General features: G+C 48.3%; 1 protein-coding gene across 1 annotated transcript; it reads left to right on the plus strand.

The window, feature by feature from the left end:
* The first annotated feature begins 791 nt into the window (after positions 1 to 791).
* TXNDC5 (thioredoxin domain containing 5) lies at positions 792 to 26,392 on the plus strand. Its single transcript, XM_058733065.1, has 10 exons — positions 792 to 1,126; positions 5,501 to 5,650; positions 10,218 to 10,323; positions 14,261 to 14,357; positions 16,617 to 16,732; positions 18,906 to 18,992; positions 19,923 to 20,063; positions 23,047 to 23,129; positions 24,606 to 24,735; positions 25,952 to 26,392. Exons 1-10 carry the CDS (start codon positions 852 to 854, stop codon positions 26,072 to 26,074), a joined length of 1,308 nt encoding a protein of 435 aa, XP_058589048.1. The 5' UTR covers positions 792 to 851; the 3' UTR covers positions 26,075 to 26,392.
* Positions 26,393 to 27,324: the final 932 nt, after the last annotated feature.

The raw sequence follows: 27,324 nt of genomic DNA on the forward strand, positions 1-27,324 counted from the left end.
CAAGGACCAAGCAGGATCCCAGGAAGCAACCCAGTGATTCTGCCTAATTTAGCTTCAGGCCCCCAGGGCAGAGCCCAAAACTTCAATAACCATATGCAACAAGACAAGTGTGCAGGTATGAACTGTGAGGTGCCCAAGCCCAGGGAATACCTTTTACTGGTTCCACAAGGGGGCCAACCAGAGTAGGGGTGTTGTCATTCACCTTAGTGTAGGGGGTGCACAGTAGGACGCCTGCCACCCTTTTGAAGATGAGCACTGCGGGACTTGTTTGAAAGAAGCCACTCTGACCTCTCCTTCTCACCCCAAAGTTAAGGCAGGGCGGGGATAACAGGCCACGGTTTCACTTGGAACGTGGGTTTCATCACACTTCTGACTGAGCTCAGGCCCAGAATCACAGTTGAGGTCTGGCCAAGCATTTGACTCATTCAGGTGCAAACCCCACCCACTTTTGCTCAATCCCCTCCATTCTGCTGACAGCCGCTCTTTTCTTCCTTTAGCCTGAAATCCCGGGGTCTTTGTGTGTGTGGCTACGATTAACCGACGCTGACATTCCCATCTGTGGCTTCCCTGCACTAGTCACCTTACTGTGGGCTGAGCGGGCCCCGGGGCGTGCTGGCGGCCGGGACCACTCACCTTTTCCCCTCTGGTGCTGGGGGTAGGAGGACCGCGGACCGGCGCGCGCGGACTCAGCCTCCGGCGGGCAGCGGGCGCGCGCCAGGCGCGGGGCGGGGCGAGGAAGGGGCGCGGCCTCTGCGGGGCGGTGCGCTGGGCGGCGCGCGGGGCGGGCGGCTGCGGGCAGGCGCCGCCGAGGGGACCGGCCGCCGCGGCGAGAGCGCGCCAGCCCCGCCGTGATGCCCGCGCGCCCCGGACGCCTCCTCCCGCCGCTGCCCCGGCCGCTGGCCCTGGCCGCGCTGCCGCTGCTGCTGCTGCTGCTGGGCCATGGCGGCGGGCGCGGGGGCGCCTGGGCCCAGGAGCCGGGGGCGGCGGCGGCGGCGGCGGCGGACGGGCCCCCACCGGCCGACGGCGAGGACGGGCAGGACCCGCACGCCAAGCACCTGTACACGGCCGACATGTTCACGCACGGGATCCAGAGCGCCGCGCACTTCGTCATGTTCTTCGCGCCCTGGTAACTGGCCGCGCCGCGCTCCTCGGGGCCCCGCACCCTGCGCGCGGGGGGCGGTCGGGCCGGGGGCGCCGCGGCGGGCCGGGGTTGGGGGGGGGGGGGTCGCGCAGCGCCGGGGCGGCGGGGGCGGCGCGGGCTCGGGCCGGGGGCGTGGGCGCTCGCGGCTGACGTGGCGCAGGGCGGCCGGGGCGGTGCAGGAGGGGGCGGACCCCGAGGGGGCAGCCGGGAAAAAGCCGTCCCGTCCCCGCTCCCAGCACACCCTCCCCCCCCCCCCCCGCCCCCGAGTCCCCGGACCGGGGGGAGGGGCGGGTGGCCTTGTCGCCCTGTGGGGCTACCCCGCCGGTTCCCCAGCCCCCGCCCCAAACTTCCTGCGCCGGCCAGAGGCGGCGGCCTGCGGGTGCGGCTGGGACCCGTGGGCCACGTGCGGCGGCCGCCGGCCAGTGGAGTCCGGCAGTGAACGCTCGGAGGTCGGATTCCGTGCGCTTGCTGCAGGGCAGATCCCCCTGCACAGGGGTTTAGTTGAAAAATAGCAACTCGCAAAGGTGTGATTTCCCACTTTTGTGTGTTCAGGAGCTGGGAAAGGGTGGTCCGGGGAGAGAAGGGGTTCCTGTGCTACCCCGGGAAGCCGAGAGTAGTGCGAACGCTGGAGACCCCGTCGTGGCTCCGAGTCGATGGGGGAGCTGTGTGTGCTCTAGGCGACTGCAGCGCACTGGCCCCTCCATTCAAGGCTGACCCCCGGCACCTCCTCCCCACCTCTGTCTTGGGGCCTGGTCTTCTGGAAAGTGTGAGCTGAACGGAGCTCCTGCCTCGGTTCTCCGGTGGAGGCGTCTGTATGGGCCTCCCTGCCAACCCCAGAGACCCCTTCCCTGCGAATTGTCCTGCAGAAGGACTTCCTGATGTTCACAGAAGCACAGGTAGTGCTTTCCTTCCAGCGCCTGGATGCCCCGGTGGAGGGAAGTTCTCATGGGGCAGAGCACAAAGCCAGTGTTAGGGCACAAGGCAGTTTGCAGGCTTGTTGCAGCACTTGGCATCCTTCCCCAGAGCGGGAGAGAGGCTCACTGAGATGGGGGGAAGCGATGTAGGAAGGAACAGAGAGAAGATGCCCACGAAAAACGTCCTGTTCAGGAACTGTGCGGGCGGAAGTTGGAGGAAACTTTTTTTCTCTTTCTTTCCATATCCAGGCTGTTAACTATTTCAGTTCATTTGGAGTTAAGTCAACTTTGGGGGGCAAGTCTGAGTGAGAGCTGGCATTTATTAGCAGTGTATCCGTGGGGTACATTGTGTTTCAACTTCCCAAGAACCAGCCCCGACTTGAAGTTTTAGACCTACCAGTGGTCTAGAAAATACTTTGTAGCATAAAATAATCGTTCATTATTAATAGTTCCTCTGTGAAGGAGTATTCTCAGAGTATCTATTCCAATTAAATACATTACTTAATTGGAGCCTATTTCAGTGGAGTAAGTCCGTGGATTTTTTTTTCTTTACTTTTTAAAGAAAAGCTGACATGTAGACATAGGAAGTCTGTGCAGTGCCGAAGGAGTTTTAATTTTGGAGTCTCAGTAACACCAGCGAGTCCTAGACTGAGTGAGAAGACTGGCAACTGGGCACTTCGTATTAAGTAAACTCCTTTTTCAGTGTATGTGACTTACAGATTTAGATTTTTTTTTAATGTTTAGTTTTGAAGGCGAGCGAGAGAGCGCACACATTTGTGGGGGAGGGGCAGAGAGAGAGGGAGACACACAATCCTAAACAGGCTCCAGGCTCTGAGCCCTCAGTACCAGAGCCTGACACAGGGCTGGAACTCGCAAGCCACGAGATCATGACCTGAGCCGAAGTCAGAAGCTTAACTGACTGAGCCATCCAGGGGACCCATGACTTACAGACTTTTAGGTGGATGTTCCTAGGAACATAGCTCTTTAAAGTTTTTGTTTGCTTCTTAATTATCCACTACAAAATACTTAGATAAAGATGTTGGGTTTCTATGAAGGCATTTAAAAGTTAGACCTTAAGGGCACATCGGGGCTCAGATAGAACAGGCTGTGGCCTACACCATTCCCCCCACCTCTTTCCAGGTTTAGTCTCTGGAATGTTGGAAGCCCACATGTAACTTGGGGGCAGCGGCAGCATATAATGAGAATATTGCTCTGTATACCTGCACTCTGAACCTGGCAGATGTAAGGTTATCCGGCTGTAGATTTTGTGCTAACATCAGGACACGGCTTCTGTATGGCCGATGCGCATCACCTTGAATCTGGTGACTGTCAGATTAGGAGGGCCAGGTGGCTTTGCTCTATTATGTGGCCACAGATGCAAGATTTTGAATTAAGCTACTGTCCCAAAAGTTCATACTGTAGCCACAACGGTCCCAAACCAGAAGTGCCCACTACATGGCACCTGTGGATGATCCATCACTAAGACATTGCCAGACATTTAGTACCCGTTAAGCATGTGCTGGTTACTGGAAATAAAGTTGTAAAAGGAACAGTGCTTGTCTTCACAGCACTTGAGCTGTATAACTTCTATAACTTAATATAACTTAGGTATAATTCTGATTTTCCTTCGCAATTATCTTTCAGAAAAGAGGGAATCATTTTGTAGTTGAGTTTCTTATAAAGCAAGGATTCTTTTAGCTGGCCAGGAAAGTGCTGCTTAGGGAAGACACATTAGCTTGAGGCAGACTTTTTTGGTGCTGCCTTTCAGTGCTTATGACGGAGGTCATCTGTCAGAAAAGAAAAGAGGCAAAGAAATGTAACACTGATTTTGTTGAAAAATGACTTTGAGGACATAGTGACCATTTTGAGTGTTGGGTGTTCTTTATAAACAGGCATTTATTTTTTTTTAAGTTTATTTATTTGGGCAGGTGGGGGGAAGAGAGAGAGAGGGAGAATCCCAAGCAGGTTCTGCACCTTCAGTGACCTTGAACTCATGAAACTGTGAGATCATGACCAGAGCCAAAAATCAAGTGGGTGCTTAACTGACTGAGCCAACCACGCACCCTATAAGTAAGCATTTTATTTTATTTTTTTTTAATTTTTTTTTTTCAACTTTTTTTTTTTTTTAATTTATTTTTGGGACAGAGAGAGACAGAGCATGAACGGGGGAGGGGCAGAGAGAGAGGGAGACACAGAATCGGAAACAGGCTCCAGGCTCTGAGCCATCAGCCCAGAGCCTGACGCGGGGCTCGAACTCACGGACCGCGAGATCGTGACCTGGCTGAAGTCGCACGCTTAACCGACTGCGCCACCCAGGCGCCCCTAAGTAAGCATTTTAAAGATCACTTTGAAAAGCAATACGGCAGCCGGTTTCTTTGTAGATACCATGAATATACACCAGGTGAAAAAAAACAAAAAACACAACAAAAACTCCTACGTGCCATAATGCTACTGTGACTGCACCTGAAGCTTGAGATAAAGTTTCCATGCTGACTCATATAGTATTCAAATATGGCACTACAGAGAGCTGATAATTAAAAAAGGTGATCAGTTATAGGACTGAAAAAGTAGATTTAGTGATGGACAAAATGCTGATGCTGTCAAGAAACGGGAAGAGTAGCAAGAAGCAATAATTCTAAGTTAATGTATTATTTTAAATGATAGGGGATTTAAAAATGTACTCTCAAATTCGTACAGCGAATATCAAGTATACATTTGGTTGCATCAAACCGAGAAGTTGGGGTAGCCACAAACTTTTCTAAAGTTTCTCATTGGGGAAAATGCAGGATTGAGTGAATTTTGAGGTTGCCTCGCGTTGGCAGATACTTAGTTATTTAGTAGAGAGTCCTGACTAAATAAAACAGGGGCGATTATGGCAGGCAGTGTGAAGCTGCTGCAGTAGAAGGAGAGCAAGGGAACTTTCCAGAAGAAGAAGAGAAGAGAATGGCACCAGACAGCCTGGGTAGTCAGAGCCGACTTGCTGGAGGAAGCGATACCCAAACCAAACCTGAAGGGCAAATAGGAATTTGCCATATGGGCTTAGGGAGGAGGCATCAGAGAGGGCGTGTACCAATGCCCGTGTGCAAGCCAGTCTGTCCCCCTTCAGAAAACCACAAGTAGTTCAGTTTGGCTCCAGGTTAAACTGCAAGCAAAGGAGGGCAGCAGGTGTACAGAGGTCAGATTGGAGGTCAACAGGGGCCAGTTCAAGGCGGATCTGTCTCAACAGCTTGCTATGTTTTGGTTTCCTGCTGAAAACAATGCAGGAACTCTTTGGGGGGCTGGAGGCCGAGGAGTGAGGTTCTGTGGTAATTGTGAGCCATCCTTCCCTGCTGTAGTATAAAGAAAGGATCAGAAAGGTCCACTGCCGTATGGAAATGGGTGAAGAGGTGGGCCGGCACCCCCTGACCCGATATTCAGTGTGCTTGCTCCCCTCCCCTTGTTCCAGGTGTGGACACTGCCAGCGGCTACAGCCCACTTGGAATGACCTGGGAGACAAGTACAACAGCATGGAGGACGCCAAGGTCTACGTGGCTAAAGTAGACTGCACAGCCGAGTCAGATGTGTGCTCCGCCCAGGGGGTCCGAGGATACCCCACGTAAGTGGGAGGGGCCCGTGTTTGCCGTATGGGTCCAGGTTTTCCAGAGCCTTTTGCCAGCTGCACTCGGCTAAAGAACATACAAGTTAAACTCCTGGTAAATTTTTATGTAGTTCTGAAGAGTGAGGAGATGATAAATGTAAGCAGGCAGTCCCTGGTGTCAGGGAGAGGTTATACTTAACACTGTCTTGTCTATATTAGATGTCTTTTTGTGCTGTATTTGGAAAGAGCCTTTCATTAATCAGTGTCGGGTTTCCTGTCTATAAGGGAATGTGTTTGTGAGACAGAAATGGCGGTCTCCATGGGGTCCTGTCAGGTTTGATGTTCACAAGTACCTTTATGCAACGAGCATACTTTGTCGTCAATTTTACTTTGAGTTTTTGGTCACTCTGCTATGCTTAAGCATCCTTCCTGGAGTAATTTTCCCATGTGACTAGCACAAGGGCTGTTTCTGTTGGGAAGAAAAGTGACAAACTGGAATATAGCAGTTCTGACCAGCGGTGCTACTTACTCCCTTGACAGTTAAAACAGGTTTTTCTGGTTTTAAGAAGTAGAAATTGAAACTGGCTTAACAAGCAATAGAGGGATGACTTAGAAGGCTGTGGAAGAGGCTCTGAGGCTCCCCTCCAAGGGCTTAGGGGCCAGTTTTTACCTTTACCTCCTTAATGTGACTTAACTTTCCAGCTCTGCATCTCTCTGTTGCCACGGTGGGCTCGGGCTCACTACCGATGGGCCCAGCTGGGGTGGAGTGTCCGCCCCAGACAGTCCTTGTGGCCAGAGAGGCGAGTACTGTAGGAAGGCAGCAGTGCCCTCAGACCACATGGCAGGCGTTAAAGTGAAGAGCTCTGCTCCAAAAAAGGGAAGAAGCTGTGTCCAAAAAGATGGGGGATGGGCTGGCCACTGCGATTCCCCAAATATTTATTCAAATTGATGAATGAAGTAAACTCTTATAAAACCTGGGCCTGTCTTCAAACCCGAGGGGCGGCATGGAAAAGTGGAAGGAACTCTGGGTTGGAACCTAGAAGCCACGTCTGAATCCCGGCTCTACTGTTTACTTATCATGCAGTCCTGGCCACGCTGTTTAACCTCTGAGTCTAAAGTAGGATGTTGATACCTTACCGCCCCCCCACACCCCCACCACCCTCATTGTTGTATGAAATTACGTGTTTGTAAATACTGACCTCAGCATACTCAGTAAGTTAAAGTTTTCCCTTACGTTTAGAAATTTGGCATTTTCATAAAGGACACTGGAATTCTTGCTCTTTGGTGACTGCTGCTAATCCAAGTGCCATGATTCAAATCAGATCAACTACGATAGGCACCATTGTCCTGTGCTTCATAGCATTGCCTTTAAAGTAAATGTAGCTTAGATGAGGGGCATCACAAAGAAGCTGTCAGTGAGTAGTGGGATGCACGGAGGAGGTAAATGTTTACCTGTTTGGAACCTGTTACTTTCAAGGTGCAAGGGCAACAGAGACGATTGGCTGAGGTGTCTACTGTTAAATAGCTGGCTGTGTATGGCCATGTACACCACCAACCACACCACCAGGAAGTGAGACAGGACTGGTGATAGGCTGCGAAGGGCAAGTGTTAGGGGGCGCCAGAGGGGGCAGTAGAGGGTTCCACCAAAACCTGGTCAAAGGAGCTCTCTGGCTACGACATCAGTTACTCCATAAATGTTATTCACAGATTTTAAATGAGCCGCATTGGATCGTGTGTCCTGGTTTAGAAGATGTGGTCTGTCCAAGAAAACCATGCACTGGTTTTGTGTTGTTAAAAAGAACTAGAATGAGTCCACATTATACTGAACATTGATGGCAAGGAACTTCTGTAACCCTCAGAGCCCTACACACAAGTGCCCGAGAACAGGTTGTTGTTTTTTTTCCATAGAATGCAGGAGGCAGGGTGTGCTGCATTAAAACGAGTCACATGAGGGCACACATGAGGGCATTCATGCATTGACCTGCGTGAGCTTTTACTTCCTCTGAAACAGTACTCATGTCATAGAGATACATGAGTGAAAATGCCTGAGCGTGCACTGTGGGTCAGTGCATTCGCTTTTATGTCATTCTAACCCTGGTACCTTCAACTGAAATAAAGGATTGCACAGGGAGGGAGTTTGGGTTCCCATGTTCCTAGGGATGGCTCAGTGTGCTTAGAAAAATGTTTTGAGGTCATGCTGTTGAGCCAGTAAGGAATCTTTATCATCTGGGAAACTGTGAGCCAGAGCAGGGCTGAAGGAGGTTTGCTAGGGCTGCCGAAGCAAAGCACCACAAACCACATGGCCAAAGAGACCAGAAATTTATTGTCTCATAGTTCAGGAGGCCAGAAGCCCAACATTGAGGCATTGGTAGGGCCATGATCTCTCTGAAACTCGGAGGGGAACCCCTCTCTGCCTCTCCCTAGTGTCTGGTGGCTGCTGCAGTCTTTGGGGTTCTGTGCTTGTGTCTGCAGCACCCCAGTCCTCTGCCCTTACATGGCCTTCAGCCTCTGTGCATGTCTCTCTCTGGGTCCAAATTTCACCCTTTAAAAAAGATCCCAGCCATATTGGATTAGGTAGGGCCCATCCTCGTAACCTCATTTGAACTTGCTTGCCTGTATATAGATCCTATTTCCGAACAAGGTCACATCCTGAGGGACAGGAGGCTTGGACTTCAACAGATCTGCTTTGGGGGACATAAATCAGCCAGTAGCACTGTCTCCTCAGTTGTGCTAGGATTTTGATCACAGATTTCCAGAGTGACCCATAAATGGAGATTTTTTTCCCCCTACAGTCTCCTTGAAAGAGAAACAGATCACCAGGAAAAGCAGATGCCCCTGTGGAGGTTTGGGAATAGCAGGAAAGTTTGGGGCTGTCCTTTAGGCTTGTACCCCAGGGCCCACTCCCTATCCCAGATGCCCTGGACAGACTGAAAGGTCTGTAAAGGAAGCTCTGATTTTATCCCCTAGGCTCTGTGAACCTAAGGAAGAACCCAGGCTTGGGCAGGATAAGAAGATTTCTCATCCAGTAAGAAGAAATTAAAAAAAAAATTGTTTATTTTTGTTTTGCTCAGTGCACACCAAATCAGAAAAAGTCACAGGTTAGGTTTTACTGCATTTTAATGTTAGCAAAGAAATGAGGAATGGGTTTGGTAGTGCCTGTTCCTTCCTAGTAGTTTGAGGATCCACCTCCTTTTCCACTCTGAAGAGCTGTGGTGGGGGAGGCGCCTTCTGGAAGAGAGAGTCGGGGGTGGAAGAGTACATTAAGGATCTTCTAGCTCTGTGGGCATAACACGTTTCTAGAGCTTCCTGAGGTCCCAGGGGTGGGTGTGGGCACTCGTGATTGTGAGATCATTGGGGTTGCTTAAAGTGTTAAAGTTCACGAAGTAATGGATGTACTGGCCAAAATGGTGAGTTTAGCTTTTTGTTACAGTCGTAAAAGTAAAAGCTACTGAGGAAGCAGGGCACATGTTCTTTATTGGAGGCACATTAGGAATGTCACCCTAAGTCCATCACAGGATCTTAGAGCGCGGGTAAGGCCTGTAAGCCTGTTGTGATTAAAGTGCTGATTCTGGCTAATGTGCTGGTTTTCTTGTACTGCTACGAAACTTCCTTCTAAGGCCTTTGGGGAGTTAGCTCTTCAAACCACAGTTCTGATATCTGCATATCTTGACTTCTGACACTCTGCTCCTGCACGTCGGGCTCCTATTGCCAAAGTCCACAGATGTGCCATAGAAGTGATAAGGATGTTTGGATGAACAGCTCACCAAAAAGTGCTCGTCTGTGTTTCTTTTCTTCTGTCAGTAGCCATATTCCCCGCCCCCACTCCTCCATCCTGGACACCTTCTATTAAGTTTTATCTAGAGCGTATTTGTCCCCTATCAGTGGAATGATACGGGATCTGGAAGTGTAATTTCAGTCTCTGACAATGTCTTTTGCTCACCCACTAAAGCAAGTGCTACATATTCTATCTGCAGATACCTTCAGAGGCTAATATATGTAGAAAAAGAAAAGACTCCTCAGTGAGGAGGTGAATAGACCGTATCAGCCAGTGTCAAGGCTATTCTTATAGCTGGCAATGTAAATCTCACAGAACCTGGATATTCGTGCTTTGTTAAGAGTTGAAGAGCTGACAAGGTAGCGTGGAAATACATTTATTGCAAAACAGTGCTATTTCTACTACAGCCTTAATTTTTTTTTTAAACGCAGCACATAAAAACTACTAAAGCCTAGGAAGGATGACAAATCCCTAGCAGGAGAGAAGCTTGGAAGTTCTGTCAACCGAACGTTGGTGGCTTGGGTTTTCACTCACAGCATCTTAGACTTGATGTGTTCCACTCAGTCTTACTTTTATTGAATAAGTTAAGAAACTTTTTTAAGTGTGGGATTAAATGGATATGTTCTCTCCTAGGACATTCTTTTCCTTTCTTTTTCATGTTGTATCAGAGGGCAGCAGGTCTGTGCCTGGCTGCGGTCCACTGATTGCCTCCCTGCACAAGCTTGCCCCTCGACGGGACAGCGCTGTCTACTCGGAGCACTCTGAAGGATTTAACAGTCTGCTCTGTCCTGTGCTCTGTCACCCTTTCAGCTTGAAGTTTTTCAAGCCTGGCCAAGAAGCTGTGAAGTACCAGGGTCCTCGGGATTTCCAGACACTGGAAAACTGGATGCTGCAGACGCTGAATGAGGAGCCTGCGGTGAGTGCACATGAGGCTTCCCTGCCTCCCGCCCGCTCTTTCTTCCTGTAGTTCCGGGGTAATAAAGAGGCCACTTCAGGCAAAAAAAAGTAAAGCTACCATTTCAAAGGAACTTTTTACTCTTTTAGAACTAATTGATGCTGTAAGTAAAAATGAACTTTTTTTCCCTTCTCAATTTTTGTTGATTTTGGTAAAATACACATAAACTTTACCATCTTAGCCACTTTGAGTACACAAATTCAGTGGTGCTAAGTCCATGCACCCTGTTGAGCAGCCATCCCCACCGCGTGTCCCCAGAACTCTTTGCACCTTGTAGAACTGAAACCATGTCCCCGTTAAACCAACTCCCCAGCCTTTCCCCTCAGCTCCTGGCAGCCAGTCCTTCTACTTTCCATCTCTATTTTCACTGCTCTGAGTATCTTGGTGGAAACAGATGAACTTTTGAAAAGCTTTTTATTATGGAAATATTCAAACATGAACAGAAGTAGAAAGAGTCTTATCTTCGGTGCATGAGCGAGGAGCTGTGTAATGCAGATGGCCCCGTGTGCCTGCCCCCACCTTCCACAGTTACCCCCATTTTGCCCAACTTGTGTTATCATACCTGCCTTCCTAGCTCTTGGTTGGCTGCAGAGTCAGCCCTGGCAGAGTGTCATTTGTGAATATTCCAGTAGCATCTCATAGGTGCACGCTTCCCACTTCCTGACATAAACCTCTGGGCCAGTCTCGCATGTAATACAGTTACACTAATTTCTTAGCATCACAGGGTTGACTTGCGGTCCAGTCCAGGCCGGCCTCGGCCCTCTCCTGCAACCGCGAGCGGTACAGCAGGGTGACTCCCTCCTTGTCCTCTGCACTCTCAGTCCCCAAAGGTGCTCACTGGCTTCACCAATAACCTAACGTAATAAATACTCGTAATACTGTCAGTGTCTTAATGGCCCTCCCTACGCTAAGGGTAATATCAGGAAATGGTGGGAACCGTATGATTTCTGAGATATTTTTCAAAGATGTAGGTCTGTGTAGAGTTATACTAAGCGTTTATAACCCTCCCCCTCTCCAGTGGTTGTTGGGAGCCTTGGTTTTGACCTGGAAGCACTCAGAATGTGTGGCACGTTCTGATTGGCGCAGAAGGCCCGCGGAGGCGGGGCGGATTGGCCGGTGTGTGGGCCCTGGCGGGGCAGGTCTGGAAAGACGAGGTGTCCGGTGCCACGTGTCTCTGGTGAAATAGAGCCCCTGGAGTCTCTGGAGGCAGTTGTAATCCCGCAGTCCACTAAGGCTGCTTTGTTGTGTCAGGTGGGCTTTCGCGGATCCGAGGGTTGTCGGTGCCCATGCGCGGCTCCAGCGGTCTTTGGGGGGGATCCACTGCTCCCGGTGCCGTTTCCCGGGGTGCCTGTGTGGTCCTTCGGCTGTCCCCCGCGTTCTCTGTAGATGTCGCTGCTTATCCAAAACCCACCTGCTTCTCAGGTGCTGCTTTACCTCACGTTTTACAAAGTCTATAACTGCGTGGTGAGGAGCGTTGGTGTTCGCGCTGAATAAGTGTCCAGCAGGGACTTCTCTAATTTTAGGCACCAGGGAAAACCACAGACCTCTCAGGGAGTGAATTTGCATCTTTGTCATGGCAAGAGAGTTACATGAGCAGGTGGAACTTTCATGTCGATTTAAACTTAAAATTGTTTCCTCTGTGAAAAGTGCTCTGAGTGGAGGAAGCCGATTTTAAAGAGGGAGTAACAGTCTCAAAAAAAAAAAAAAAAAAAACCCACTTACAATACTTGTTTTCCATTATTCCACCAAAAATCCAGTCTACTGTGAGGACGTTTTTTCAAGGAACCAGTAACCCTTAACAGGATGGCAGAATGACTTCGTCCAGTGCTTCAAGCTCCTGTTTTGAGGAGTGGCAGCCTCGGAGCAGGCTGGGAGGGACAGGGAGGCCCCGCCCCTGCTGGGGGCACAGTGTCTCCAGATGAAGGGCCATTGCTGCTTGGGGTCCACCTGCTGCCATATCCTAGTGTCAGAGCAGTAGGGATCTCAGGTCATTGCTGGAAAACAGTGACAATGTGCCTTCCTGTCAGAAAGTTCAAATAGTCAAACCGTATATTGCAAACCAAAAATTTTTTTCAATTAGAATTTGCCTTTCATTGTACATGAAAACTTTTTAAAAAGTTCTCCATCTGTGTTTATACCTAAGTAACTTAACGTATGCATTTTTATATTTAAAGAGGATAAATTTAGAGTTTTCCCCTTAGTGTTATGGCAATATTAAAGAAATTCAAAGAAAAGAAATCCTGATGCTATATCTTAACTTTCTACTTCAACTTTTATATTTTCCTATTTGCTTCTGTATTTTTTTTCTTAAATAGTCATAATCACATAAACACAGTTCACTTTAATAGTGATATTTTTGTATAGTTATATCATCTCAACATTGGTCATATTTTATATTATGTGGATTTGCCATAATTCATCTCTTCTCTGTCAATGGATATTTAGGTTGTGTGTATTTTTTCTATCATCAGAAATGCTTAAGGAGCATGTTTATTTTTGTAAAAGACATTTTTTTCTACTTTTGAGTGATGTTTTTAGAATATATTCCCAGACATAAAATTGCCAGGCAAAAAAAAAAAAAAAAAGAAAAGAAAGAAAAAGCAAGACTACTTTTATGGCTCTTGATGAACATTGCCAGATTGCTTTCTTAAGAATCTGTAAGCTCACAGTCACCACCAGCAGGGCAAGACTGTACCCATTTCTGTGGTATACTGTGTTTTTGCCATGACTGCGGGGACTGCTCTGGTATCTGCCACAGGGCAGATAGTGACAGTGCCCCCTCCCCCCAAGTTTCATAAATGAGCATTGAACATCCTATAAAGGGTGACATACAGTGTTTTGCATTATTGGAACTCACTGTTTGCTTAGCCACCATTCTGTCGGGCATCTTTTCGTGTGGGTATTTAGCACTTGGAAAGTTTTGACAGGCCCGCAGCAGCAAAGAAAGCTTCACGGTGCTTTACGATTACAACTCTGCACAGCTTTGAGCTGTCAGCACTTTTTGAAGCTTTTAATAACTTGGCTATTCTTTCTCATAGAAACGTGTGAACTGCCAGATAAAAATTGAGTAATCTACATCCACGTGTCTATAGCAAAATGGCGATTTTTCTGATCCAACCTCAGAAATTGAGAACTTTAGACTTGTGTCCTGTGCTAACTGCCTAGTTGTACACAGTTGGTACCCGCTCAGGGACTGGCAGAAGCATCCTTTAAAAAGCCACTTCTCGCTCCTGCGTTATGTGTTTCTGTCCCAAGCTTCGTTGAGTGAATTAAGAAGCACAACTCAGGTCTGCTCCATGGTTTTCTCGCTCTTGCGAGAAACAGTCACCATCTCTTCTGTCCCTTTACCAGTCCTTCACAGTTTGTTACCATTTGTGTGAACAGAGGATGGCCAGGCCCTCCTGTTCTCTGATGGTCTCTCGCTCTCCACTGTGTCTATCTTGCTATCTTTGTATTTTCAGGTACTACTTCCTTTAGAGCCAGTCCGTCAGGGATTTCATTTTGAATTCCATGTGGAATCTGAGGTCACGCTGCAAGGAACAGGGCAGTGTGCTTGTTTGGGGTGGGCCTCTCCTTCAGTTTGTCTGCTCTGTTCGTCTGGGGACAGCGAAGAGCAAGTTGGGATGGGGACAGGGGACCTGGCTGCCTTGAATGCCGATTCTGGAGCACTTCCTGGAGGTGTGGCTGGTGAGGGGCCTCCTGCTGAAGTGTCCAGACGATCTGACAGAGTTGGTTCCTGCCTTGGCCTCCCTTAACACAGCAGCATGCCCCAAGGGTTTGATGTAGCCAGATGAGGAAGGAGATCTGCAGAAGGTTCCAGACAGACACAGGTCACCTGCTCAGTGGGTTTTTCTGTCTTCACATACAAACCCAGTGACTGTTGTTTTGTTTCTATTAGACACCAGAGCCAGAAGTCGAACCTCCCAGAGCTCCTGAGCGCAAGCAGGGACTGTATGAGCTCTCAGCAAGCAACTTTGAGCTGCACGTCGCACAAGGTATGGTGGGTGAAGCTCATGGGTGCTCACAGTGGGACGCACACCTCTTAGAACCACTGACCATCCATCACTCCTTGATTTGCTGGGCTCTTTCTTCCTGCCACTTGAGGGCTCGTGGGTACCATATGTGCACTTAGCAGTGGTCTCTTCAGGACCCGTTAATGTCCTTGTACAGTGCACTTCCTCTTAGAAATCATTTCTCCTTTTGTCTCTCTGCTTACAGAAATGCCAGTTTTAATGCTAGTTAAAGATGTAAGTTTTGGAAAGCTCACAAAGCATGAATGGGCACACTTAATTTGTATACTAGTTAGCGCATCCTTGGATAAGAAAGTATTTATTTATATTAATGTGAATCATATGCTTGTTGACCAGAGGCAGAAACAGAAGTTTCTCTTATGTGTTCAAACTAGAATTTAATGGGACCATTTTAACGTGTGAATCAGAGTAGGTGTTCTTGACACTTAAAACGGTTTTTTGTACCACATCTCGTTTTTTTTTGAAAACGCTCTCCTAAATAGTAAAATGATCTATATACGGTTTCTAACGTAAATAACACATAAGTCCTTTATTCACATGTTTCGGAACAATTGGCTCAGCACTGAATGACTTGAAAGCAAATTAAGCTTCCTTGTTGCTCTCCATTCTCAAATGCTGCCATGGAGAGAAGTCCTCCTGTAAGACTGGGCTGGAAACATTGTGAAAAGGGCTTAACATTATGTCTGGCCCTGTAACTTCATGCCCACTGGGGGGTTGAACCCCCCCCCCCCAACTTAAGGTCTAAAATAACTTACTGTGATGCCTTCCTTTGTTTTCCCTTTGTGTTCAAGGTTGTTATTTGTACCAGGGCTCTGGGGGGGAGGGGGTGGCAGTGACAGTACAATTTCAGGGTGTTTTCCCCAGTAGGGGGTTCACTTTAGTTCCCATAAGCCCAGCTGGGACTCTCTCTAAGCAAATCGTGCCTGAAGGGCAGCATTGTGGAGATGCCACCTTGTGCTGCTCACATGAGGATCTGTCCTCAGAAAATGACAGTCACCTCTTGGCCTTAAAGCTTCCACTGATACTCTGGTAGGTTCCTTCCTGGACATCCTGTCTCCACCTCACAGCACAAGTTAGTGTCATTTTCTGTCTAGAGAGGCATGGCTTCAACCTCATGGATCACTTGCTAGTTTTTTGAATCAAGTGTTTCACCATTTCCCTTAAGGTGTCATTGCTGTGGGTGACAAAGCACTGCCATGAGCGTTTGGTGTGGCAGTGTCCTTCTGTGAGCCTACGTCACATTTTGGTGACGTACTCACAACTTGATTGTGGTCTGGTCTCAGCCTGACATCTTTCAGGCCCTAGGCTGGTTAAGGCAAAACAGCCTAGAAAAAGTCTTCAGTATCCAAATGACGATGTTGTATGGATTTGGGTTTTTTTCTCCTAGCCAAGGCACTGATACTGTTTTTAAAACCTTCTGTTTTATTGTCAAACAAAACACAGACACAGAAAGCCCTCAAACGTAGGGCTTAGTGAGTTGTCATAGAGTGGTCAGCCTATAACCACCGTCCAGTTCAAGAAATGGCACTGCCAGTCACCCCGTGCCCTATCCAAGTCCCAGTCCTCCTGCCCTCAAGGAGGCACTTTCCTTGCTTTTCGTCATCATTCACTATCCAGATGTGCCTTCCTTACATTATAGTTTAATTTGTTCTTTATTTTACCTACGTCTCTCTTGCGTCTCAATCTACATGTTCCCCCAACATGTTTTTCTTCCTTGTATCCTTTTGCTGAGCACATAGGTTATTGGACCTGTAGAATTCCCCAGTCTCCACTCTGACAGCTGTGTCCCATGGCATGGTTGAACATGTTTCCCTAGATCCGTTAACTTATCAGGGTTGCCAAATGCCGATAGTCTCATTAAAACATCCTTTCTTCATTGTTTTAGGGAGAGAAACTTGCCCTCATTTATCACATGCTTATCCAGTGGTGCAGTTTGTGTAAGAAAGGTGGGATAATTGCCTGATTCTTCCCGTTTGTTGCCAGTTCTTCAAATAATGAGTTGGTTCCCTGTTGTCCTCCAAAGATGACAAATTAGATTTTGTTTAGAGGATTGCTATGAGTTCATGGATATACACTTACTTGATGGAGTCACTTTTTTACCAGTTAAAGGGTTCATACTGCAGTTAGTTTTGCAAGAGGACAAAGATCAGATCCTTGCATTCGATCTTGAGTAAGGTATTAAGTCACTCCTTCTCCCTCCTCTGTCTTGGCTCTCCACTGAAGGCGACCACTTTATCAAGTTCTTCGCTCCGTGGTGTGGTCACTGCAAAGCTCTGGCTCCAACCTGGGAGCAGCTGGCTCTAGGCCTTGAACATTCTGAAACTGTCAAGATTGGCAAGGTAAGTGAAAGCCCTTATTAAACTGGAAATAGACCGCCTTTGGCTGGATTAATTAGCAGAGTGGCCCATTATTCATTCTGTGTGCAAAGTCGCAAACTTGATTTATTAATTCCATTTAGTGTGCCACTTGATAATTCATTTCACCTTCACAGATGGCAGCCTGGTTTCAAATGTGCTGGCTTTTCCACAGCCTAAAGATAAATTATGGCTTTGGCTTCTTTGTTTATTTTGAAGCAATGGCCAATTCTGAATTGGCAGCCCCAGAGCCCTTTCTGCAAAGATATGGGGCACAGCCTTCACGAATGTTCACTGGCCGGACTTGGAGGCCATCCACATTTGACCTCACCCAAGAGCTGTCCCCTAGAGGAGCCTCAGCCCTGTGCTCACAGAGGCATGCAGAAGGTCCCCCTCCGGTGAGCCCCAGCTTTCACTGCTGCCTGGGAGTCTTTCCAGCTTTCCCCACTTTGCAGAGAGAAGCCAGAAGTGGTGTCTAACAACTTCTGTATAAGTGGATTTTCTGGAAATCTCCAGAGCAGCTCCCGGGCCATCAAGCACTTTTCATCTCACCCAGCCTTTGGCATCCACCAGACGTCCAGGCATGGGTTTCCTTTTATAAAGATCTCATGTTTTACTTTGCCAAAGGCCTGACTTGTATACAGAAGGAATGCTGCGTTTCCAGAACTGCAGCTCATGAGATGATCTGCCCGGGACAGGGAGATAGCCAAAAGCACAAGCTTAGGGTCCAGGCAGACCTGGCTGGCCAGCCTTTTTGACAGCTTCTCCACACCTCAGTGTCCCCTTTGCAAAACCACAATAAGACCTAACTGGGGCAGGGGGAGGTGGCGCGGGGAGAGTATGGAAGTCAGATGCTCAGTACGATGTTTGGCATGAAGCAGATGCCCGATGAGTTGTAATAGTTGTCGTTCAATGGATTTTCACTGTTGCCTATTAAACACTTTTATTTTTTTAATGTTCATATGTTTTTGAGAGAGAGAGTGAGCAGGAGAGGGGCAGAGACAGAGGGAGACACAGGCTTCAGGCTCTCAGCTGTCAGCACAGAACCCGATGCGGGGCTCAAACTCACAAACGGTGAGATCATGACCTGAGCCGAAGTCGGATACTTAACTGACTGAGCCGCCCAGGTGCCCCATTGCTAAACACTTTCAATTATGTATTCTAGTTATATGTGTTCTTATAATTTTATATTTATCGAACATATCGTGGAAGTAGTCATAATTTTCTTGTGTTCTATCCTCCCCATTCCTTGTATCCTTACTTTAAACTATTTTGTGAATTCTCATGGGCGATTATTTTCAGGTCATGTCTGTAGAGATTTCTAGTAGAACCAGGTGTGAGCCGACACAGTCTGCCCATGCGGGCTGTGGCCTCCGTCTCCGGACATGTGTGCGGCTGGCTTAGACTGGACTCTGAATGCCCCCCACCCAGACTTCAGGCTGGGGCTTCCTGTGCTTCAGTTTAATACTTTAACTGCCGACTTCAGTCTTAGGTGTGAATGTAATATTTTTATCCTACTTTGTTGAGATCCTGAAAAACAACAACTTAGTATCCCACATAGCTGATTTTAACATCAGTAGAAAATCAAAAAGAAGTGACTTAGGATAAACGGTTTCATGAAAATGTTGAACATGCAGAATCTTGATAAGATTTAAGTGAAACAGATTTAAAGAGCTGTAATAGTTGAGCTTATGGAATTAAGAACATGTAATCACCTTAATTTGATATCTTTTCAGTTATCTTTATTTTATACTCAATACTCCTGTTTCAAAACTCCCTAAGTGTGAACATGAGAATAAATATCACAGCTGGTGTTGGTGTAGGCCTCCCTCACTGACGGCCAGGCCTCCCCTCCCCAGATGTCAGGCTAGGCTCCCCTTCTCCATCTGCTAACATGCTCCAGGTAAAATGTTGCTTCCTAAAAATTGGCATTTTTAAGTGAGATAAATAAGTCATGTCTTGCAAACAAATCTCATCCCTCTGCTCCCTTAGCTCAGGTGTATTTTGGGGTAGGTTTTAGGAAGTCTCTCCCCAAACTGCCACTGGCCGGCAGAGATGCTACAGATGAAGTGTGTAAAGTACTGAGTGCCCAGTGATCCATTTAGCAGGGAGGCTCACGAAGAAAGGAACTGAGAATCTGGTCTTACTTTACTTTCAGGTCGACTGTACGCAGCACTATGAACTCTGTTCAGGAAACCAGGTTCGTGGCTATCCCACTCTTCTGTGGTTCCGAGATGGTCAAAAGGTACGTACGTCTTCAGGTCCTGGTATCGAGACCAAGTGCTTCTCTTAACCACAGTGGGCTGTTGCCAGTATGAATTGTTTAGGCACTGGTTTGGTTTTTTTTTTTTAATTTTTAATTTTTTTTTTTTTTTTTTTTTTGAGAAGAGTGCACAAGTATGCGTGTGTGTGAGCAGGGGAGGGGCAGAAGGAGGTTTTTTTTTTAAGTTGCATTTCATCTGAGAGAGCATGAGCATGAGTGGAGGAGGGACAGAGGGAGGGAGGGAGAGAGATAATCCCAAGCAGGCTTTGCACTGTTGGCATAGAGCCTGACTCGGGACTTGATCTCACAAATCGTGAGATCACGACCTGAGCTACAACTGAGAGTTGGACACTTAACCAGCTAAGCTACCCAGGTGCCTTGGGCACTGGTTTCAAGGCATACATAATCAACAAAAACGTCTTGGCCTCAATTAGTAAGATTTGCGTAGTTGACAAAAACAGTCAGTCGTCCTGCTATTTTGAAGCATTCCCATTGGCTGAGGTTAGTACTAGAATAGCTCGGGCGTACCGCCGGCTGTAGCTGTGCTCTGGCCACAACCGTTGAGTGGAGTCAACACTGGCTCACAGTCACTGGTGCTCACTCCCACTCTCCTGTCTATCCCTGGCCGATGGTCAGCTTCTCAGCACACCAGAGTCGGCCCCAGTCATGACTCTGGGCTCTGCAGGAGGCAGGTGCTGTCAGGTTCTCTCCCCAAAGCTGAGGTGTTCGGTTTGTAACGTGCACTCTCGTGTGAATATGAGCATGCGGACGCTGCCCAGTCCCCACCGCCAGGGTGACGGCATCAGTGGAGGTCTCATGGGGGTGAGTGGGGTCGGGACGAGGTTTGAGCGATTCAGAACACTTAAGTGTACTAACCTGACAGCATTTTTGTGTGGCCCTTACCTCGGACAGATTGACCAGTACAAAGGCAAGCGGGATTTGGAGTCCCTGAGAGAGTATGTGGAATCACAGCTGCAGAGCACGGAGCAGGGGGCCCCGGAGGCCGTCGAGCCGTCAGAGGCCCCAGTGCCAGCCACTGAGCCCGCGGCCAAGGTGGGTGTCGGCTGCGATCAGGAGCGCCTGGGGTGGCCCACCACCTCCTGCCCACAGAGGCCGCTCTCCTCAAATGCTTTGCACAGAACGGCAGTTGGGGGTCAGCAGAGAGTAGTTCAGATGGTTAGCTGAGGCTGACATTTCAACGTGAGACATTTCCTTCAGCCACTTGTAACATGCTTGTGAGGGGTAAACCTAGGAGCTCCTCTGAAATAAACATGAGACAAATCCTAGGAGTATTTGCGTCAAAAGCTCTGGAAAAGTCGTCTCTTTTTGATTCAGTAATCCCTGTACTTGAGGGCATTTGCTGCATGAAAGTTTGGCTGCTGTTAGGCCCCGTTTCTGTCCATTTCCACCACCTGCTACAGTAATTTGACTTTCACCCCGTGGTAAAGGCCCCTGAAAGGTCTGCAGCAGGAAAGATGTACACGTTGGAACTGAAAGGCACATTGCCCGAGGACATTTAGTTTGCTTAGGCAGGCAGTCTCTGACTTACTGTGCTGTTGTCTTCATTCACCCAGTGGAAGGTTTCAGATCCACTTGTTCTGCATTTATCGAGCCCATTACATTTCAGGCACTGTCCCAGGCCACCAGGAAACAAAGGCAAGTAAGACTCTTTCCCTACCTGTGAAGGGTACCTGGTCTAGAGGGGAGACAGATGAGAACTTGGAGAAGCAGATGTCCCAGGTGTGTGACCCAGGAGTGTGTAGGCCCAGTCATGATTGGGGCAGGCAGGCGGGAAGTGTCACTTGAAGAGCTGAAAGGCAAATTGGTAATTGCTGCAGAGACGTGGTGGATGTGGAGAGAAAAGGTTTGTCTGAGGAAGAGCGTGAGCAGAAGCGCGTTAGTATAATCGGCTGGGCATATCTGGGGCAGGGCCAGCCGTCAGCTGGAGGGAAGGGGGTGAAAAGGACGGGGTGCAGTGCAGGATGCCAGAGAGGGGAGATAGGAGCTGGATCATAGAGGACTTTGTCGTCCAGCCAAGGATTTTGAGCTTCATCGTATATTTATAGGGATCCAGCAGAGGGTTTTGAGCAGATTTGAATTTTAGATGACTGGCAGAAAGAGATGGAAAGTATGAAAGGGAGGGGAAGTCAGTGTATTAGGCCAAAATGATGATGAGACCCCGAAACTACGGCTGTGACAGAGGGTGGAGACAAGGAGACAGCAAGCGTAAGGAGCCTCACCCTCCTGAATACAGTCGGGCAGGTGGGGTGAGGGGTTGACCGGAGTTGTGGCATACCTGGTGGTCAAGGGCACCAAGCGTGAGAGAGGGACTGAGGGGCGGGGGGAAGGGAGGTGATCAGGTCAGTTTTCAAGTTGCTGATTTTCAGGGCTGTGGTGGACATTCAGGTGGAGATGTCCGGTGGACAGTTAAGTAGGACTCGGGAACTGAAGCAGGAAGGATATGTGCACTAGCCTTAGGCGTTAGCCAATGCTGAAGCCATGGGTGAAAAGGAGATTTTTCAAAGGGAGTCAGGGAATGTTTTCCAGGAAAGCAGAGCTTGGTTTCCTAGCTAAGAACCCTAAGGCCTATTTGTCAACAGATTTCCAAGCAGAATACTTAAGTTGCTACATCCATTTACACCAAGCCCTTAGCTGGGACACAGTGGGCAGGGGAAGGGGCAGCATGCCCTCGTTCTGCGAGGCCAGAGCAGTGAGTGTGCAGATGTGTGTGACCACCCTCCTCCCGGCCCCCCCAGTAATTCTTGAACCCTCAGCATTTACATAGCAGATCCTGACTTGGTGGGACCATCGCTCCCTGAGCCCTAGTTGTTTGGAATTGGAAAAAGACAGTCATCTACTCCCTCCGTGTGGAGTGGGGACAGGAATGGTCCTCCTTGCCCCCTACAGCCCATGCCTTAGTTGGACTCTTAGGTTGGGGACTTGCCTAGGTGTTAGTTCAAAGTCGGAGCTTTGGTTTAAGAAGTAAACGAATGATTCTGCAGTAGCTGCGACCACATACGTTGGAGGGGACTGTGTCACGGTGGTTCTAAAGGTCACCATCCCAAATTGAATGTAATTATACACTGTGGATGTTTTCATCAAACACAGAACAGTTTCTATTTATAACTCAGTTTTCCAGCAGTAAGTAGGTCTTTCAGTGAGCATGGCGTCATGTTTCTGGACATAAAGAAAGATGGTAGTGTTCTACAATGGGCCCCTTGGCGGGCTTTGCCTCCGAGTCACTGACACGCGTTACTCGATGCCAGACTCAAGCGGAGCAGCCCTGGTACGTTTAGCCACATGATAAATCATCATATTCTTGCTCTCGTGAGAGAATCACAGATCCATTTCTGGAGAAACCCAGGAACATAATTCTGCAAAGAATTATCAAGACCATATTGCTTTAGAGCAGGCTGCCTCATGGCACCTTCCCCCTACATTCTCCAGCCAGAGCTTAGATGAGCAGTTTGCACGTTTACTTTGAATTTAAGAAGCCTGGGATACGTAAAACACGTATCCTTGCCTGTGGTCTTGCCACTGTCGACTGAAGGCAGTACACAGAGAAGGGAACTTGTGCACATCCACGTGCTAGGAGAGCGGTAGGGTCACTTAGAAAAGACAGCAGGTGCACGCACATCAGGTGAGCCAGTGAGTCGGTGTCTGGGACTCTCCAGTCGGCGTCGGAGGCTCTGGGCCGGAGAGGTGCACACTGGCACAGGCCACACAGAGCCAACTGGTCCACACCATGGAGCCCTGAATGACAGCAGCCACACCTGAGCCCCTCTTCCCCCCAGTGGCCGGGGAGGACTGCGTCCTGCCACCTCCTCAAGGCATCTCCCGGGCTGAGGACCTTGGGGACCTACCTGTGGTGAATCATTGTCCTTTCTTGTGTAGCTTGTGAAATGCACGTTGTATAGGTATCTCCATGTGACCTTGGAGCATGTATGACAGCACTGTTAAAAGATTATTGATTTGTATTTCTGTAATCCCTTCTCTAAGTGATGCCTTGGAACTGTGGCCTTTCCCTCCCCTGCAGGGCACCCTGTTGGCACTCACGGAAAATAACTTCGATGACACGATCGCAGAAGGAATAACCTTCATCAAGTTTTATGCTCCATGGTAAGTGGCCATTTGATGAGAAACTGCCTGGTCTCGGTGCACTTGAGCCCCATCAGAGTTCTCTGCTCATTAGGCACTGCTCTAGGCTCGATGTTAGGCCTAGATGTTGCTACATTTATACATAGGTTAGGTTCTAGGAAATGAGGAAAGGTTATTGTTTGCACCTATATTCAGGTATGTTGAAGTTCGGTTTGGTGGTACTCATGAAGTTATTTATAGAGAATGAGGCCAGTTTATTTTAAAATTCAGTCTGTTTTGGAGAAAACATGACAATGTGACAATAGAGAATTAGGATGGCCATATAAAAGTTAAGCTTTGTGGTATCTGCCCTTGTCCAGATAGACTGAACATCTATATCACGATGTAGCTTTGCTCCTTAGTGTCTGAGACGTTGTAGAGAAATCCCATGGGGCTCCTGGGCAGCCATCCTATATGTTACCCAGTTACCTGAACCTTCCTGCTGCATGGTCCTCAGAGACCGGAGCAGAGAGGGCGACACCAACTTTGTGCCCAAGGCTCCCTGAAGTGGGGCAGGTGACAGGTGCCAAGAGTCACCTGCACTGCTGTAACTCTGCATGTCCTTTCTTTCCTTCGAATCTCTTTTCTGAGCTGTAAAACGGGAAGAGTGCTTTGTCTTCCCAAACAATCCGCTTAGAAAAGCACGGTCTCAAGGAGAGTGTTAGGTTTTGTTTCTAAACACGAACAAGTAAGGTCACCAGCGTGTCACTTCTGCTCTTCGGTTTGTTTTCATTCCGGGTATTGATGAGAAACCACAGGGGCAGAGAAGAGAAGTCCAGGAGCACGCGACTCACAGGAGTTGTACAACTTTTGTTCTTAAAGAATAGAAACACTAGTCAATAACACCTTTAAATCTATTATTTTCTATTTTTTTTTATTTTTTTGAACCTAAAGCCATATAGACCAAGTGTGAGGACAGAAGATCCCCTTTCAGTGAAGGGGTAAAGTGCTGGGGAAGGGGAGGGTTTGCACAGAACTTGGCTTGGACTTCACTGCTCACAGCGAATGGATGACGTTTCAGGGAAGCTTTCAGGCTGCTCTGACATTTTGAGACCACAGCAATCAAATCTAAAATGAAATGTCTTTAAAAGAAGTTTTTGGTGTCCATTTTCTTTTCTGTTCATCAACTCCTGCTCATGGTGCACTTGCTTCATTCATAATCCAGCTAGCTCAGTTTACCACATCCTGGAAATGGTCTCAGAATCTAAACTTGCTTTCAGACTAGCCTGTTTCCATTTAGTTCTCCAAAAGCCTACTTTGGATGGACTTCGAATTCCGTGTCTGGGACGGAGGAGGAGGAAATGTTAGCGCACCCAGGGGGGAATCTGATATCTTATACATTTCTAGGCAATTGCCAACTGCCTCTTTCAGAAGAAACAAGGCTTGGCTCGGCAGCTGGATTTAGGTGAGTGAGCTTGACCCAAGACTTCAATAAAGCTGTCGTTGTCCTGTTCCTAGGTGTGGTCATTGTAAGAATCTGGCTCCTACTTGGGAAGAACTCTCTAGAAAGGAATTCCCTGGTTTGGCAGAGGTCAAGATTGCGGAGGTGGACTGTACTGCGGAACGGAATATTTGCAGCAAGTACTCGGTGGGTACATGCAGAAGTATCGGGGACCCTGAGTATCGGGAGCATGCCCACATGGAGCTGTCATCTGGTGTGGTGGCCTCAACCGGGACAAAGCACAGGGCCCTCGTCGTCTTTGCGAAGCGCTCCTTGTGTCCTTTTGAGGCTGTTGCTTCATTTCCGTTTTGAAAAGCAAAAGAGATGCTCTGCCCGAGGAAGGGCTTTCTTCTCCCACTGGTTACACACCTCTCAAGGGAGACTTGAGGCCTTGCTGTCTGCATAGAAGGAGGTGCCACCTCGGTACGGCCACTTGCTGGCTGAACAGTCAGCTGACTTGCAGCCTTGTCTCAAGCCCCTAAGTGGCTTATTGTTCAGCCCTGAGCGTGTCCTAAAGTACAGTGGTTGAGTAAGGGAAACCCCTGACTTCCTCCTGAAGGGACTATCCCAGCCAGCCAGGCTTCCACTTGGTTTTGTCCTAAAGCGTTGCCTTCTTTCTGAGCTGCCAGCACAATCTGATAGCCCAAAAGGTTTGTAGTTCACATTTTTGCTTTTGTGCGGTTTTCTTAAAACATCTGGGGGCTCTGGAGTTCCCTCATTAGATTGAGAATAGGTGCAACACAGATGTCATTTACTCATCACTCGAAGGTGCCATTTTTTCTGGTGCCTTAAAGCCTTAGAAAAGAGCTGGAGATGTATATTCTTGTGACTCCGCGGGGTCCACAGAGTGGCTGGGCATCAGCAGGGGGCTTGTCAGAAATGCACAGTCAGGACCCACCTGGACCTGCGGCATCAGAATGTGTCTGTTCACCGGGTGCCCAGGTGGTGGCATGTGCATGGAAGCTCCAGAAGCTGTACTTCTGGATAAAGTCCTTCCTTTGACACTAATCCTGAATGTGCTTTTGAATTGGAAGGTGAATAACCCCGAGGCTTTGCTTTCTTGTATTTTTTAAACGGTCTGCACCTTTTAAAAATTTAACCATGGGGGTGCTGTGCTGACAGCTCAGAGCCTGGAGCCTGCTTTGGATTCAGTGTCTCCCTCTCTCTCCCCCCTGCTCACGCTCGCTTGCTCTTTCTCAAAAATACACATTAACAAAAATTTTTTAACTTAACCATGAACTTCCCTGGTTACAACTTTAGGAGTTGTTTTCGGCAGGGGGTGGTGGTGGTGGTGGTTTATCTCAGAAGCAATTTGTATGTGACCTGGACCACTGGTCTTCATACTTTTTTTTTTTTTTTGAAGGTACGAGGCTATCCCACATTGCTGCTTTTCCGCGGAGGGAAAAAAGTCAGTGAGCACAGTGGAAGCAGAGATCTTGACTCACTGCACCACTTCGTCCTGCGCCAGGCAAGGGATGAGCTGTAAAACCCAGTCCCAAGTCGCCCGGCCACCCGTGCCCAGGGTGTGGGAGCTGAATTGTGCAGGTGTGGAGTTTCACATGGTGGTTTTTCAGAGAGCTGAATGTACTAAACTTGTGGTATCTTCTTTGCGTGTGTGATTTTTAAGGCAACACACTCTACAAATTCTTTATTAAGTTTCTCTAAGTAAACACGTAACTCATGATCCCTTCGCAAACAATATTTTCAGTGGCGATCTGTCGTCCCCTTTACCTTTCTCTTGATGAATCTAAATGGTTTCCTTTGAGACTAAAGTAGAGTTGAGAAAAATCAAATTGCTCAACTACTTTTGGCTCCTGAGTGATTCTGGTGAAAGTATCATCTAAAGCATCGTTTGTGAACTGCCCACAAGTTCTGGAAAGGTGGCAGTATTGATATTCTGCTGATCTTAAGGTCATAACGGACTTGTTAGTAAGGTGGTTGGTCAGTAACTTGGAGCAGATCTAAACACAGAAACCCCACACCTCTGGAAGATACCTTCACGTCCACCCCTGGCTTTGCTGTTTCTGTTAATACTACTCTCATCGCGAGAGGTCAGCCATAATGAAAGCAATGGTACTTCTGACGTGTGCCTGAGTAAGACAATGCTGGTGCCATAATCTGTGTGTGTGTGTATGTATGTGTGTATGCTTCTGTTTGTTACTCACAGGTGAAAGATTTATTAGTTAGGTTCTCATGCAGCCAAGAGTCCATGTGAACTTTAAGATTTGACGTCTCCCACAGAAAATGTGGCACGGAAAGTTTCACAAGACTTGTCCTGACTCTTCTGTTAACTCATAGAAAGATTCTGGTTGTATTTGCCACCAGGGGGGCAAAAGGACTTAGGCGAGCTTTCCCAGCCCTGGGTCTCCTGACCAGGGTGGCCCTCCTGCTCAGCAACAGGGCCCGAGCTGGAGGCAGCCTCACGTTCTGCTTCTGAGTAGTCATTTTAGAGGCTAACTGTACTTTGCCTTGGAAGAGGTCTACTCTCTGCTGTATGAGGAGCGGGATTAAGTTGGCCTCCAGACCAAAGACTGAAGTAGGTGGGGCTGGCTGGGTCAGGGCTGACACAGGCCAAGTCACTGCCAATACCGGCGTTCTCGCAAGCCTCGCCATCCTACGTGTTAAGCATTCTTAACTGTCACACTCGAAAATAAGCACCCATCGGACGAGGCTCCCTTAAGATAATGTACCTGTATGTTCTTTGCCATCGAGTTACCTCTCGTAATCCCTCCGTCT

The sequence above is a fragment of the Neofelis nebulosa genome, chromosome 6 (assembly GCF_028018385.1).
Source record: "Neofelis nebulosa isolate mNeoNeb1 chromosome 6, mNeoNeb1.pri, whole genome shotgun sequence".
Taxonomy (NCBI): domain Eukaryota; kingdom Metazoa; phylum Chordata; class Mammalia; order Carnivora; family Felidae; genus Neofelis; species Neofelis nebulosa.

Bases quoted from the DNA above. Each gene is read 5' to 3' on its own strand.
- TXNDC5 (XM_058733065.1), top strand. From the start codon at position 852: ATGCCCGCGCGCCCCGGACGCCTCCTCCCGCCGCTGCCCCGGCCGCTG. The intron at 10,324-14,260 runs GTGAGTGCACAT...TGTTTCTATTAG, and splicing joins CGCTGAATGAGGAGCCTGCG to ACACCAGAGCCAGAAGTCGA. The intron at 23,130-24,605 runs GTAAGTGGCCAT...TCCTGTTCCTAG, and splicing joins ATCAAGTTTTATGCTCCATG to GTGTGGTCATTGTAAGAATC.